Source organism: Entelurus aequoreus, linkage group LG11 (genome assembly GCF_033978785.1).
Source record: "Entelurus aequoreus isolate RoL-2023_Sb linkage group LG11, RoL_Eaeq_v1.1, whole genome shotgun sequence".
Classification (NCBI taxonomy): domain Eukaryota; kingdom Metazoa; phylum Chordata; class Actinopteri; order Syngnathiformes; family Syngnathidae; genus Entelurus; species Entelurus aequoreus.
The window spans coordinates 28,995,821-29,011,030 of record NC_084741.1 but is presented as its reverse complement, the minus strand read 5'-3'; the positions used below and the strand labels follow the sequence as shown (position 1 = coordinate 29,011,030).

Below are 15,210 nucleotides of genomic sequence, written 5' to 3'. Positions count from 1 at the left end.
GTTTGAATTGTATTGGCGTGTTCTATGGAGCTAGGAGCTAGCAGAGGAGCTAGGAGCTAGCATAACAAACACGCAGGTGTTTTTATGCAGGATTAATTTGTGGCATGTTAAATATAAGCCTGGTTGTGTTGTGGCTAATAGAGCATATATATGTCTTGTGTTTATTTACTGTTGTAGTCATTCCCAGCTGAATATCAGGTCACCCCCGGCTCTCACAGCATCTTCCCTATCTGAATAGCTTCAACTCCCCACTAGTCCTTCACTTGCACTTTACTCATCCACAAATCTTTCATCCTCGCTCAAATTAATGGGGAAATTGTCGCTTTCTCGGTCCGAATCTCTCTCACTTCATGCGGCCATCATTGTAAACAATAGGGAACTTTGCGTATATGTTCAACTGACTACGTCACGCTACTTCCGGTAGGGGCAAGCCTTTTTTTGATCAGATACCAAAAGTTGCAATCTTTATCGTCGTCGTTGTTCTATACTAAATCCTTTCAGCAAAAATATGGCAATATCGCGAAATGATCAAGTATGACACATAGAATGGACCTGCTATCCCCGTTTAAATAAGAAAATTTCATTTCAGTAGGCCTTTAAAGGCCTACTGTAGCTCACCGGTTTATTTTGAGTAGCTCACCAAAGAGTCAAAAAATGGCTTAAAATCCTCAGTATTTGTATAACTGTTCAATTCAGGCTTTTTGCCTCTATTTCATGACAAATTACTACAAAATAGCAGTACAATTTAAATTTTGCCAGTAATAAAAATAAAACAAAATCATTTATTTTTGTAAAAACTAGCTCAAATGTTGACTAAAAAAATAACTACAAAAAAATTCTCACTCAAATACAAGATGCCAATGAACTAAATGTTTTTGTTAATTATTTAATTTAAAATGTGAGTTGTGGATACCCACATTTTGTAAAAGTAGCTCTCAAACCCGTTTTGAAGACTAATCAAAGCAATCTAAGTACTTTTTTTGTAATCAAAAAAAGCGATTTTATAAGTTGAGACTTTTGGATACTCGAAAATAAAAGTGCAGATCGTAACACATGGCACACTGACAAAGCTTAACCTTTTGTTACTATAACAATCTACAAGGTTAATATAGTCTGCTTCTCTTTCTTCCCCTCCATTTATCTGCTTTTTTTTGTATTTCAAGTTATCATCACGGGCAGCACGGTGGTAGAGGGGTTAGTGCGTCTGCCTCACAATATGAAGGTCCTGAGTAGTCTTGAGTTCAATCCCAGGCTCGGGATCTTTCTGTGTGGAGTTTGCATGTTATCCCCGTGACTGCGTGGGTTCCCTCCGGATACTCCGGCTTCCTCCCACCTCCAAAGACATGAACCTGGGGATAGGTTGATTGGCAACACTAAATTGGCCCTAGTGTGTGAATGTGAGTGTGGATGTTGTCTGTCTATCTGTGTTAGCCCTGTGATAAAGTGGCGACTTGTCCAGGGTGTACCCCGCCTTCCGCCCGAATGTAGCTGAGATAGGCTCCAGCGCCCCCCGCGACCCCGAAGGTAATAAGCGGTAGAAAATGGATGGATGGATGGAAGTTATCATCACATATATGTGTTGTTGCATTTGAACAATTGCATTGTTGATAATAGAGGTACTTATTGTTATTAATCATTATCAATAGTACTATTTCTATTGGTATTTCTATTGCTCCATTTGTAGTGTAATAATGTCCATTGTCATTTCTGTATTATTATATATTTCACTCACTGCTTCTTTGCTATCACTTTTACCATCATATTTGTACATATCCTATTTGCTGATGTTGTTCTATTGTTGTTGTTGTTATTGTTGTGTTTGCTGTTGTTGTCGTCTCTGTCTTATCCTCCCCTTGTCCCCACAATTTCCCCCTCCGTCTTCCTTTTTTTCTCTTTCTATCCTCTCCTGCTCCGGCCCGGCTGCACCAAATAGTAATATATATCCATTTAATAAAGTCAAATACAAATAAGGCAACAAGAGAAGTATCCCACACTTTTCTTTTGTAAAGTAAATGTGTACAGCCGGTATGGGCATCTACATCAACTACATGATTTGCCTGAGAAGCTGGACAGGACAAAAAAATAAATAAAGTGCAGATCGCTCTTCTCGGCGAGCACTGGGTGCTACGAACCGCCCCCTTTGAAAGGCACTGTAAATTCTATGTTGAGGGACACAGCTAAACTAGCTGAAATGATCACAATTGTGTCCTTGCGTTTCAGAGGCACACATGATTTGGCCAGAAATCGAACTAGAGAGAATACATGTGAACTAGAGTGAGAATCTTTGGGCACCTCACAATTCGATAACGATTACGATTCAGGAGCTACGATTTGATTAAAAATCGATTATTGATGCATATTTAATTAATGTACATTGATGCAGTTTTACATTTCTTTTCGTTTCACCAGATAAGCGTTTTATCACTTGCAACTTCCAAAAACAATTCATTTGGAATAAGAAGCAGTTAAATTAATTCCCACATTAATTAAACTAAGGGCAGCACGTTGGCACAGGGGTTAGTGCATGTGCCTCACAATACGAAGGTCCTGGGTAGTCATGGGTTCAATCCCAGGCTCTGGATCTTTCTGTGTGGAGTTTGCATGTTCTCCCCGTGACTGCGTGGGTTCCCTCCGGATACTCTGGCTTCCTCCCACCGCCAAAAACATGCACCTGGGGATAGGTTGAATGGCAACACTAAATTGGCCCTAGTGTGTGAATGTGAGTGTGAATGTTGTCTGTCTATCTGTGTTGGCCCTGTGATGAGGTGGCGACTTGTCCAGGGTATACAGCCTCCAGCACCCCCCGCGACCCCTACCGGGACAAGCGGTAGAAAATGGATGGATGGATGGATTTATTAAATTAATGAAAATGTGTGCAAAACTAGGCCATAAGTGCCCGATAGTAAAGGAGCTGTTCGGATGAGGATTTGTTGAGGATTGGTTTAGCTGACTGAAGTCAGCTAAATTTTAGAACCGTCTGCATTACTTTATTTACAATAAATATATTGATTATTGACGTTTACTAATTGATTCTGTAAACGTCCATGTCCGAATTGTGATGCATCTAAAAATCGATTATTTCCCCCCACCTCTAATGTGAACGGAGACTGAACATTGAAGCGTGAACAGCGAAGAGACTAAACTTTTTGGGAAATATTACCGTTAGTGCGACCCCGAAGGGAATAAGCGGTAGAAAATGGATGGATGGATGGATGCATGTAATTGTCTCAACTAAATCTAACTCACTGTAGGAACTAAACATACAAACCCCGTTTCCATATGAGTTGGGAAATTGTGTTAGATGTAAATATAAACGGAATACAATGATTTGCAAATAATTTTCAACCCATATTCAGTTGAATATGCTACAAAGACAACATATTTGATGTTCAAGCTGCTAAACATTTTTTTTTTTGCAAATAATCATTAACTTTAGAATTTGATGCCAGCAACACGTGACAAAGAAGTTGGGAAAGGTGGCAATAAATACTGATAAAGTTGAGGAATGCTCATCAAACACTTATTTGGAACATCCTACAGGTGAACAGGCAAATTGGGAACAGGTGGGTGCCATGATTGGGTATAAAAGTAGATTCCATGAAATGCTCAGTCATTCACAAACAAGGATGGGGCGAGGGTCACCACTTTGTCAACAAATGCGTGAGCAAATTGTTGAACAGTTTAAGAAAAACCTTTCTCAACCAGCTATTGCAAGGAATTTAGGGATTTCACCATCTACGGTCCGTAATATCATCAAAGGGTTCAGAGAATCTGGAGAAATCACTGCACGTAAGCAGCTAAGCCCGTGACCTTCGATCCCTCAGGCTGTACTGCATCAACAAGCGACATCAGTGTGTAAAGGATATCACCACATGGGCTCAGGAACAATTCAGAAACCCACTGTCAGTAACTACAGTTGGTCGCTACATCTGTAAGTGCAAGTTAAAACTCTCCTATGCAAGGCAAAAACAGTTTGTCAACAACACCCAGAAACGCTGTCTGCTTCGCTGGGCCTGAGCTCATCTAAGATGGACTGATACAAAGTGGAAAAGTGTTCTGTGGTCTGAGGAGTCCACATTTCAAATTGTTTTTGGAAACTGTGGACGTTGTGTCCTCCGGACCAAAGAGGAAAAGAATCATCCGGATTGTTATAGGCGCAAAGTTGAAAAGCTAGCATCTGTGATGGTATGGGGGTGTATTAGTGCCCAAGACATGGGTAACTTACACATCTGTGAAGGCACCATTAATGCTGAAAGGTACATACAGGTTTTGGAGCAACATATGTTGCCATCCAAGCAACGTTACCATGGACGCCCCTGCTTATTTCAGCAAGACAATGCCAAGCCATGTGTTACATCATCGTGGCTTCATAGTAAAAGAGTGCGGGTACTAGACTGGCCTGCCTGTAGTCCAGTCCTGTCTCCCATTGAAATGTGTGGCGCATTATGAAGCCTAAAATACCACAACGGAGACCCCCGGACTGTTGAACAACTTAAGCTGTACATCAAGCAAGAATGGGAAAGAATTCCACCTGAGAAGCTTAAAAAATATGTCTCCTCAGTTCCCAAACGTTTACTGAGTGTTGTTAAAAGGAAAAGCCATGTAACACAGTGGTGAACATGCCCTTTCCCAACTACTTTGGCACGTGTTGCAGCCATGAAATTCTAAGTTAATTATTATTTGCAAAAAAAAGAATAAAGTTTATGAGTTTGAACATCAAATATCTTGTCTTTGTAGTGCATTCAATTGAATATGGGTTGAAAAGTATTTGCAAATCATTGTATTCTGTTTATATTTACATCTAACACAATTTCCCAACTCATATGGAAACGGGGTTTGTATATACATGTTGCCTCTGTCTTAACTGAAGCCAGCTTAGCAGGTTTGAATGTTTTTCGTTATTTTTCTTAAGACGCTGCACCTCTCCTGAAGTCTTCCTCCCAGGGAAGGCCCACCTCGCTCTTTAACCCCCCCAATCACCAGCGCTTACTGCATGTGATACAAAAACAAGTTGCTTCCAACCACAAGTTTGTCGCCCTGGGCATAGCCTTATTATCCCACTGTCTGCTGCTAGACCAGGTGGATGGCTCAAAGTGCACGTCTGTTTATTATTTACAGTCACTTCCTCCCTCACAGCTACTTCCTGTGAAAAGCTCAAAGACTCAAACTGTCATCGTGTGACTAAGGAGTACATTTTTCCTCCCTCCATAAAGATAAATATTCTCTTCAGAGGATGACGCTGCAGGCGGAACATTTAAAGAGAGGTAACTAACGTCATTTGCCTAGTGAGGTCGCGCCCACTAACTCTTTTGAGTCGAGTCCAGTTTCCTGCTTGGTGTGGCAGCGTGTGCTGTTCATCTGTATGTTACTCACAGCATCTGTTTTACTCACGAGATACGAGCCTACGGGAAAAGACATAGTTTCCATGGTGACAGCCCTGCTCCTTGCCCATTCCCCCGTTTTTACCAACCGTTGTTGTAAAGTAGAATTTGTACATCTAATTTCTCCCGACTAGTGGAGAATGTGTCTGATGCAGACTTCCCCACAGATGTCTCTGTTTACAGTTACGAATGACAGTGTACCTATTTTTATACTGTACACTGATGCTAAGATTCTGATTTATCGTCTTGTTTCCTAGATACGGCAATTCCAAACTATTTGTTTGGCTAATCCGTCCTTGTTCACTGCTAGAAATGTGGTTCTTGTAGAAGTAGTTGAAGCGGTGTTGCCGCAGCTAGCATAGCTTGTCCTCTGCTTTCCCTGTGTTTGTTCTCACTATATCTGCATTTTAGAACCGTCTGTACATTATTTAACATTAGGGATTTAACAATATGAAAAATAATATCATGGTTGTCACTAAATCAAAAAATGTATTATAGTTATCATTATTTCCTCGGTATTGTTGAATGTGCTCAAAAAGTAAAAACAATACATACATAGCCACATAATATACATTCTTGGCAGAATAAATGTTGTATAGGAATGTTTGGCTACTTAAAAACTTTATTTTATTTGAGTGTTTAAATATGTTTATTTTCTTTCGTTTTAATTTGTAAAAGTTTTAGTCTTTTTTAAAGTGTCGACACGTCCGGTTCATGTTATGTCACACAAATTAATTTCCTGTTGTCATAGGGCTATATAAATAAACATTGATTGATTGATTGATATTCCATCAAGTATAAATCATCTCTCAGCCTGTAGGTTTTATGTGCACAATTGAATATCTTAGTTCCTCAGACAGTAAAGTGTTTTTAGAAGTTTAGATTGTGGAATGTTTTTTAATGGGAAAATAGGTTAAAGGCCTACTGAAATGAAATGTTCTTATTCAAACGGGTATAGCAGGTCCATTCTATGTGTCATACTTAATCATTTCGCAATATTGCCATATTTTTGCTGAAAGGATTTAGTAGAGAACATCGACGATAAAGTTCGCAACTTTTGGTCGCTGATAAAAAAGCCTTGCCTGTACCGGAAGTAGCGTGACGTCACAGGTTGAAGAGCTCCTCACATCTGCACATTGTTTACACCAGCAGCGAGAGCGATTCGGACAGAGAAAGCGACGATTACCCCATTAATTTGAGCGAGGATGAAAGATTTGTGGATGAGGAAAGTGAGAGTGAAGGATTAGAGGGCAGTGCAGGACGCCAGGGTGTATCTTTTTTCGCTCTGACCGTAACTTAGGTACAAGGGCTCATTGGATTCCACACTTTCTCCTTTTTCTATTGTGGATCACGGATTTGTATTTTAAACCACCTCGGGTACTATAAAATGGACATTCACAGTGACTTTTATCTCCACGACAATACATCGGTGAAGCACTTTAGCTTCGGAGCTAACGTGATAGCATCGTGCTTAACTGCGGTTAGAAACAGTAGAAACATGTCCCTGACTGGAAGGATAGACAGAAGATCAACAATACTACTATTACTTCTACTATCAGGAGACACCGAACCAAACCCTGGACCTGTAACCACACGGTTAATGCTGTCCAGCCTGGCGAAGCCTAGCAATCCTGTTGCTAACGACGCCATTGAAGCTAACTTAGCTACAGGACCTCGACAGAGCTATGCTAAAAACATTAGCTCTCCACCTACGCCAGCCCTCATCTGCTCATCACGACCCGTGCTCACCTGCGTTCTAGCGATCGATGGCGCGACGAAGGACTTCACCCGATCATCGGTGCGGTCGGCGGCTAGCGTCGGATAGCGTGTCTGCTATCCAACTCAAAGTCCTCCTGGTTATGTTGCTGTACCCAGCCGCTAATACACCGATCCCACCTACAGCTTTCTTCTTTGCAGTCTCCATTGTTCATTAAACAAATTGCAAAAGATTCACCAACACAGATGTCCAGAATACTGTGGAATTTTTGATGAAAACAGACGCTGTTTGTATTGGGACACAATGGTGTCCCAATACTTCCGTTCAATCCGTGACGTCACGCGCAAACGTCATCATACCGAGACGTTTTCAGCCGGATATTTCCCGGGAAATTTAAAATTGCACTTTATAAGTTAACCCGGCCGTATTGGCATGTGTTGCAATGTTAAGATTTCATCATTGATATACAAACTATCAGACTGCGTGGTCGGTAGTAGTGGGTTTCAATAGGCCTTTAATGTCTCTTGTATTCATGTTAGAATTTAAGCTTGCTTTCCCAGTAAATGAGCAGTGTCACCGGTCCATGAGTTTATAAGTGTTAGCAATCACAGTTTTACAATAATTTTAATTTACCACGGTAATACTAACTGTGGTGAGTTTTAATGTGGTTTGTCATTATATCGTTTATCGTTTAATGCCTATGTCATACATCCATCCATCCATTTCCTACCGCTTGTCCCTTTTGGGGTCGCGGGGGGTGCTGGAGCCTATCTCACATAATCAATATTTAGACATGAGTACTTCGATTCAGAATGGTCCACGTTCCAATTTTGATGCATTGACAAATCAATCGTTTTCCCCACCTTTTCCTATATCAAATTATTAAATATTTGTGTAATGTGGGATTTTGAAGTGTTTAATGTTGATGCTGTGTTCCTTCTGAGAAACAATCAGCTTCTAAAATAACCACAGTTGTCACATAAATCTGAGATTGCGTTGCAGCGTGCTTTAGAATGTTGATTAATGCTGTTGCCTCGTCACTCTGTTCAATCCTTTTCCTTTCTGTTTGTGTAAGTTACTATGCCCATTTCTCTCTGTAAGTTGATTTATTGTATTTTGATGTTAAACTCAAAGCTTAGATATTTGCCACACATCTCTGCAATGTATAACCTGTCAAAGAGAGAGCACTGTATTAAACTCACAGAGGGTATTTTGGAGCCAGATTGGCTGTTTAGTGTTTAGAGGGGTTGCCATATAAGTGCACTGGGAGGATTAACTCCAGCTTCTGAAGCCAGTGCCTTGGTCAAGGGCAACGGCAAGAGTACCGCTTGGGGCTGTAATGAAACTCACTTGTCAGTAGCAGCAGCAGCAGCTGGACGACTTCTTGTAATGCGGCGACACTTAGCAAACACTGATCCTCTCTGCTGCTCTATCTGCACAGCTGCTGAATCTCAAAAAGCCTAGAGAGGGTTTATCAAGATTTGGCTCTCATTTTTCACTTTCATCCCAAAAGGGAATCTTGTTTTCGACCTGCGTTACAGCTCCGAAACAGTCTTCTTATTTCCATCTTTATGCCATCTCTGCTAGGCCACCACTAAATCATTAAATCCAATTACATGTTCTTTCTTAGTGGAAATGAATGTCCTTACCAGCCAGCTAAAAAGAAGCCTGACACAAGTGTGTATCCATCTAACACAGGGGTCGGCAACCTTTACCACTCAAAGAGCCATTTTGGCAAGTTTCACAAATTAAAGAAAGTGATGGGAGCCGCAAAAAAAATTTACAATTTAAAATGAAAAACACTGCATACAGAGCTTAAATGCTTTGTGCTATATTAACCAGGGGTCTCCGACACACGCACTTTAATGTGGACATTTGATGTTAGTGCAGCCCGCGAGTTTTGAATGAATGGCGCTTGATAGCGTCATACTTGCCAATCCTCTCATTTTTCCCCGGGAGACTCCCGAATATCAGAGCGTGATGACACCGCCCTCTACAGTCTGCCCTAACAGTGTACCTGCTTGACCACACGTAAGTGACAGCAAGGCGTACTACCTCAGCAACCACACATCTTACACTGACGGTGCCAATACCCAGAATCCCATGCAGCACTAACTCTTCCGTACTAGTTCAGCAACCACACATCTTACACTGACGGTACCAATACACATCTGACACTGACGGTACCAATACACATCTTACACTGACGGTACCAATACCCAGAATCCCATGCAGCACTAACTCTTCCGCTCAACCAACGCAAGGAGAGGGGCGGGGGGGTTGATGTGTGGGGGGGTTGTGGTAGCGGGGTGTATAATCTAGACCGGAAGAGTTAGGACTGCATGGGATTCTGGGTAATGGTTGTGTTGTGTTTATGTTGTGTTACAGTGCAGATGTTCTCCAGAAATGTGTTTTTCATTCTTTTTTGGTGTGGGTTCACAGTGTGGCGCATATTTGTAACGTAACAATGTTAAAGTTGTTTGATACGGCTACCGTCAGTGTAAGCTGTGTGGCTGATGAGTAAGTATGCTTTGCTGTCTCCTGTGTGTGCGATTAATAACAACATGCAACATGCGGCTGGACTGGCACGCTGTATGTAAATGCTATAGAGGACAATTACTGCAGTATAATCAGGGCACGCCCTTTATCTAGTATTTATAGTCTAAATAGGATTATTTTTTCCCTGGGAGTTATTTATGAGAGACACTGAGATCCATAAGTCTCCTGGGAAAATCGGGGGGTCGGCAAGTATGTAGCTGAGCCGCATCAGAGTGGTCAAAGAGCCGCATGCGGCTCCGGAGCCGCGGGTTGCCGACCCCTGATCTAAGACAATAGAATACCACTGGAACTTCAATATAATTTCAGAAGAGTCAGTGTACAGTAGAGACGCAACGGTACTCTGTAAAATATCGGACCATTCGGTCAGCCCTGCACGGGACAATACACCTTATGGGCCACGGATTTTGCAAGTGGAGCCCAGAAGAAAAAAAATACATACATAATTTTAGCAAGCACTAGCATAGACGTTGAAAGACAACTATTTGTAGAAACAGCGACTTCATTCAAATGCACCTTAGGCTTTTTTCCATCGCAGGAACTTTTTTAGGAACTTTTCCAGCTTTTTTAGGAACTTTTCTTTTTACCCAGATAAATAAAGTTCCCCTTGTGTTTCCACCAAAAACTACTCGGGTGCATTTAATTCTTCAGGAACTTTTTTAAGTTCCTGACAGCGAGGTGGGACTTTTAGAAATTCCTGAGGAACCTTCAATAAATACCACTAGTATTTTAACAATTTTTAATAAAAATAACACATTTTATAATGATAAACGCTCAGCATTCCTGGGAGTCTATAGACCAGGGGTCCCCAAACTACGGCCCGCGGGCTGGATCCGGCCCGCCAGCGTCCAAAATCAGGCCCGCGGAAAGTCCCAAGTATTAAAAAAAATAAAAATAAATAATTTTTTTTTTTTTTTTTTTATTATTATTTTTTCTTATTTACTTTGTACCGCTTGCTACTCACGGTGTCTCCTAGCCGCTCAGGCAAATCATATTGTCTATTGTCACAGTGTGTTGTCAAGCATATGAGATGCTATGCAAGTGTAAGCCACTGTGACACTATTGTTCTTCTTTTTTTTTGTTTTATAAATGTCTAATGATAATGTCAATGAGGGATTTTTAATCACTGCCATGTTGAAATTTTAACTAATATTGATACTGGTGTTGATAATATTCATTTTTGTTTCACTACTATTGGTTTTTTCTGTGTCGTGTTTGTGTCTCCTCTCAATTGCTCTGTTTATTGCAGTTCTGAGTGTTGCTGGGTTGGGTTTGGTTTTGGAATTGGATTGCATTGTTATGGTATTGCAGTGTATTGTTTTGTTGGATTGATTAATTAAAAAAAATAAAAATAAAATAATAATAAATAAATAAAAAAATCAATTTTTAAAAAATGAGAATCGATTCTGAATCGCACAACGTGAGAATCGATTTTTTTCCCACACCCCTAGTTGTTAGTTTTCAATACTTGTTGGCGGCATTTGATGACTTTGTGGGAGTGAGAAAACACATCCTGGTTCTCATAATGAATTTAATAATAGATGACTTACCTCGCCTCCGGACGTCCCTCAATCGGATGCTTTCTCAACAGGTGCTTCAGCATCAAACGTGCTATTGTGGTATGCAAGCTACACTTAGCTATGTTTGCATACTACTGCGTTTTCCTTCCATTTTAGTGTGAAGTGTTCCCACACCTTAGACAACTTTTGTCACTTCTTAATTCCTTCGTTTTGCGGCGTCTGCCTTGTGAGTTATGTTGGTGAAAAGGTTATCTAAACTCGAGTTTATTTAAAAGAGCGGTGTTGTGCAGTGCAGGGGGCATATGATCTGTGAAGTAAACACGCTGTGCAATACCTAAACAGTCCGTGCGAAATGTGAGCTTTGACTACAGTTTACTAAACGAGGCAAAATTCCGTAAAAAAAACTTAACGACCTATCAAGGCAGCAAAAATCCCTCGAATTTGTTTTGTAATCAAATTACTCGAGTTACTTGGGGAATCGTTTCAGCTCTCGCTGCGAGCCTCCACCGTTCAAAAGCACTCACAAGCGGTCACACTAGCTTAACACAGCAGCCCCCCGCTGGCGCTTCTACCCTTTGAAAGACCAGCAGCCGCCACTTCCCTTTTGATATTTTCACATTGCACGTTTTGCAGATTGTTGTCTGCGGGTCTATCTTGAATATATTGAAGTACGTCCACATTGCAGACATGCCGCCTCAGCTCCAGACAATCGCATGCTTCTTGCTTATCGGCAGTGCTGTTTCGGTGATAAAGTATTTTGGTGAACATTTCCTGTGGCCAAAATGTTGGTGCTTCACTAGAAATTAGGCAAGGAAGCAATATTGTACATTGCACTCATGCTGGTGTCTAAGTAGCCTGTTTAGAATGCAAAGGCAGTCAGTGTACTTCTCATGACTTAATACACCGTACATACTAGCTCACTGTTTCATTAATTACAATTTACTTCCATTTCTTCTTTTTCTGTGGGTGTATCTTCAACAAATCCTGTGTTTCTTTATTAGCTGCATGTCCTTTGTGGTTGTGCTCTCGTGATTAGCCAGTTAAGTTTTACAGACTGTACAGACCACTGTAGTCACCAGCTGAAATGAAGTGCACCCATACTTTTGACGCTTTTAGTCTTATTCTCAGACTCATCTGTTAACGCTGTTTATTTCCGACTCAACTGCAGCTACACTTTTCCATATCAAAACTGACAACAATTTTCAGATAGCAAATTGACAAGCAAGGGTGCACAGCATAGAGTGGCAGCGCCTGAGACATACTTTGTCATTCCATTGCTTACACTAGCAAGACACTTGTTATCTTGGAGGTGTGTTTAGTTTCCTTATCATGTTGGGAAACGGTCATGCAGCCCAGTATCCCAAAGGGGGTGGGGATCATGCTCTGCTTTACAATGTCACAGTACATATGGAATTCATATATCTCACAATGAACCAAGTCCCTTCAGTGATCGTGCCATTGCACTCAAATTTAACAAATCCCTCAAATTATGCGCTACCGTAACCCACAACTTCCCTGCACATTTTGGTCATCGTCATTTTCGCCAATCGCATCTGTCCCAGCAGGACTCAAATGCAAGAAAATATTTTCTTGCATCTCCCACCACCTCTTCACTTCCTTGTTAAAATTGATATAGATGTTGAAGTGAGATGATAATCTCTCATCGTCTCTCATTTACTAACAAAAACATTGCTATAGTAGGGCTGGATGATTGTGGCAAAAATAATAATCACAATTATTTTGATTGATATTGTAATCGCAATTAATTACATGATTATTTGTTCATTTGAAAACATGAGTATTTATTGTACCACCAAAACTCTACTTTAAATATTGTTTAAAAAACCTGGATATAAATTAATTTTGAATAAACCACAAGTAAAACAATAATAGCAATAACAATACATTTAAATAACAATAGCAATATGACAAATTATAAAATTCAGTTTTTCCGTTTTAATTGGTTTTAATTCCGTTTTTTTTTTTTACTTTTTACACTTATTTTACCACCATAGTGTGCTTTTTGTGTAAAATAAAATGTAATAAAATCTTTGTTAATCAAATGCACAAATCCTTACATATAGTGGTGCAATTTTGACCAGTATTTTAAGTCAAACCATAATCATTTTGTAAATGTATCAGTAAGTACATTAAGCTTGTGCAAGGTACTTTTTTGAAACCTTTATATTATTAATGCAGTCATACTGGATGTGGTGCTATTATTGTGAAGGGGGAAGGCGCATTGTTTTATTAATTTTTGTTTTGTACAGTATGTGTAAGTGTTTTATATATTGTGCTCCTAAATTAATGGGGCTCTCTGCAACTTTTACGCAGACACCTAGAGAGCTCCAACTCTCCAATGTATTTTACACAGTACATGCTAGGGATGGGCGATACCACACTTTTAGGATTCGATACGATACCAATACCTTTTCTTGCATTTTCATCGATACCGATACCGATACCAATAATTTCTTATTGGCAATTTTTTGTCAGTCAAAAATATTATTACTATTGTTATTATTTAAGACAAATCACAAGACAAATACAGACCATTTACACCACATTTTTTATGGTCAATATACAATAAAAGTAAAATTAAAATAAATAACATAAATATGAAAAATAAATTAAATATTATATATAATAATAACTATATATTATATATAATAATAATTAAATATTAGGGCTTTCCAATTAACAGTCAAATCCGAATTGCAAGAAGCTGCAGTTATTTTTTAAAGTTTGTGATATAATTAGCAATTAATGAAATACGAAATAGGCTAATGTTTTCGAAATGTAAGAAATCATGTTACAGATTAAAACCAAAATCACATTCAATCATATATTCAAGATTTTCTTGGAAAAAAATAAAACTGTAATGCAAAGATGAAGAATCTCCAAATTGTATCTCTTCCTTATCTTGTTTTAAATACTCAAGCAATTTTCAACTAACAGTAAATTCCCCTGTGTGGAAATTATTTGAATTTAGGATAATCATTTAAACAAAAATATTCAGTAAACATTACTAAAAAAAAAAAAAACAATGCCTGTTTTAAAGGCCTACTGAAATGATTTTTTTAAATTTAAACGGGGATAGCAGATCTTTTCTATGTGTCATACTTGATCATTTCGCGATATTGCCATATTTTTGCTGAAAGGATTTAGTATAGAACAACGACGATAAAGATTGCAACTTTTGGTATCTGATAAAAAAAAGGCTTGCCCCTACCGGAAGTAGCGTGACGTAGTCAGTTGAACATATACGCAAAGTTCCCTATTGTTTACAATGATGGCCGCATGAAGTGAGAGAGATTCGGACCGAGAAAGCGACAATTTCCCCATTAATTTGAGCGAGGATGAAAGATTTGTGGATGAGTAAAGTGCAAGTGAAGGACTAGTGGGGAGTTGAAGCTATTCAGATAGGGAAGATGCTGTGAGAGCCGGGGGTGACCTGATATTCAGCTGGGAATGACTACAACAGTAAATAAACACAAGACATATATATACTCTATTAGCCACAACACAACCAGGCTTATATTTAATATGCCACAAATTAATCCTGCATAAAAACACCTGCGTGTTTGTTACGCTAGCTCCTAGCTCCTCTGCTAGCTCCTAGCTCCATAGAACACGCCAATACAATTCAAGCACCTGATCAACACACACAATCACTCAGCCCAAAAGACCGTTCACCTAACCCAAGGTTCATAAAGCTTATATATTTTTAAAAAGTTACGTACGTGACGCGCACATACGGTCAAGCTATCAAATGTTTAGCAGCCAAGGCTGCATACTCACGGTACCTGATATTCAGCTGGGAATGACTACAACAGTAAATAAACACAAGACATATATATACTCTATTAGCCACAACACAACCAGGCTTATATTTAATATGCCACAAATTAATCCTGCATAAAAACACCTGCGTGTTTGTTATGCTAGCTCCTAGCTCCTATGCTAGCTCCTAGCTCCATAGAACACGCCAATACAATTTAAACACCTGATCAACACACACAATCACTCAGCCCAA

At 39.6% G+C, this 15,210-nt stretch overlaps 2 protein-coding genes across 2 annotated transcripts in view; both read left to right on the top strand.

Annotated features, from left to right (window-relative positions):
- galnt1 (UDP-N-acetyl-alpha-D-galactosamine:polypeptide N-acetylgalactosaminyltransferase 1) overlaps nucleotides 1-15,210 on the top strand; it is a 161,787-nt gene that overhangs the window by 23,897 nt on the left and 122,680 nt on the right. The gene's annotated exons all lie outside the window — the stretch shown is intronic.
- Nucleotides 772-15,210, top strand: part of sec61b (SEC61 translocon subunit beta) — a 288,067-nt gene continuing 273,628 nt past the window's right edge. Inside the window, exon 1 of the mRNA XM_062062907.1 lies at nucleotides 772-779. Within this exon, the coding sequence (XP_061918891.1) occupies nucleotides 778-779 (2 nt within the window). The 5' untranslated portion in view covers nucleotides 772-777. The remainder of the gene's footprint in view (nucleotides 780-15,210) is intronic.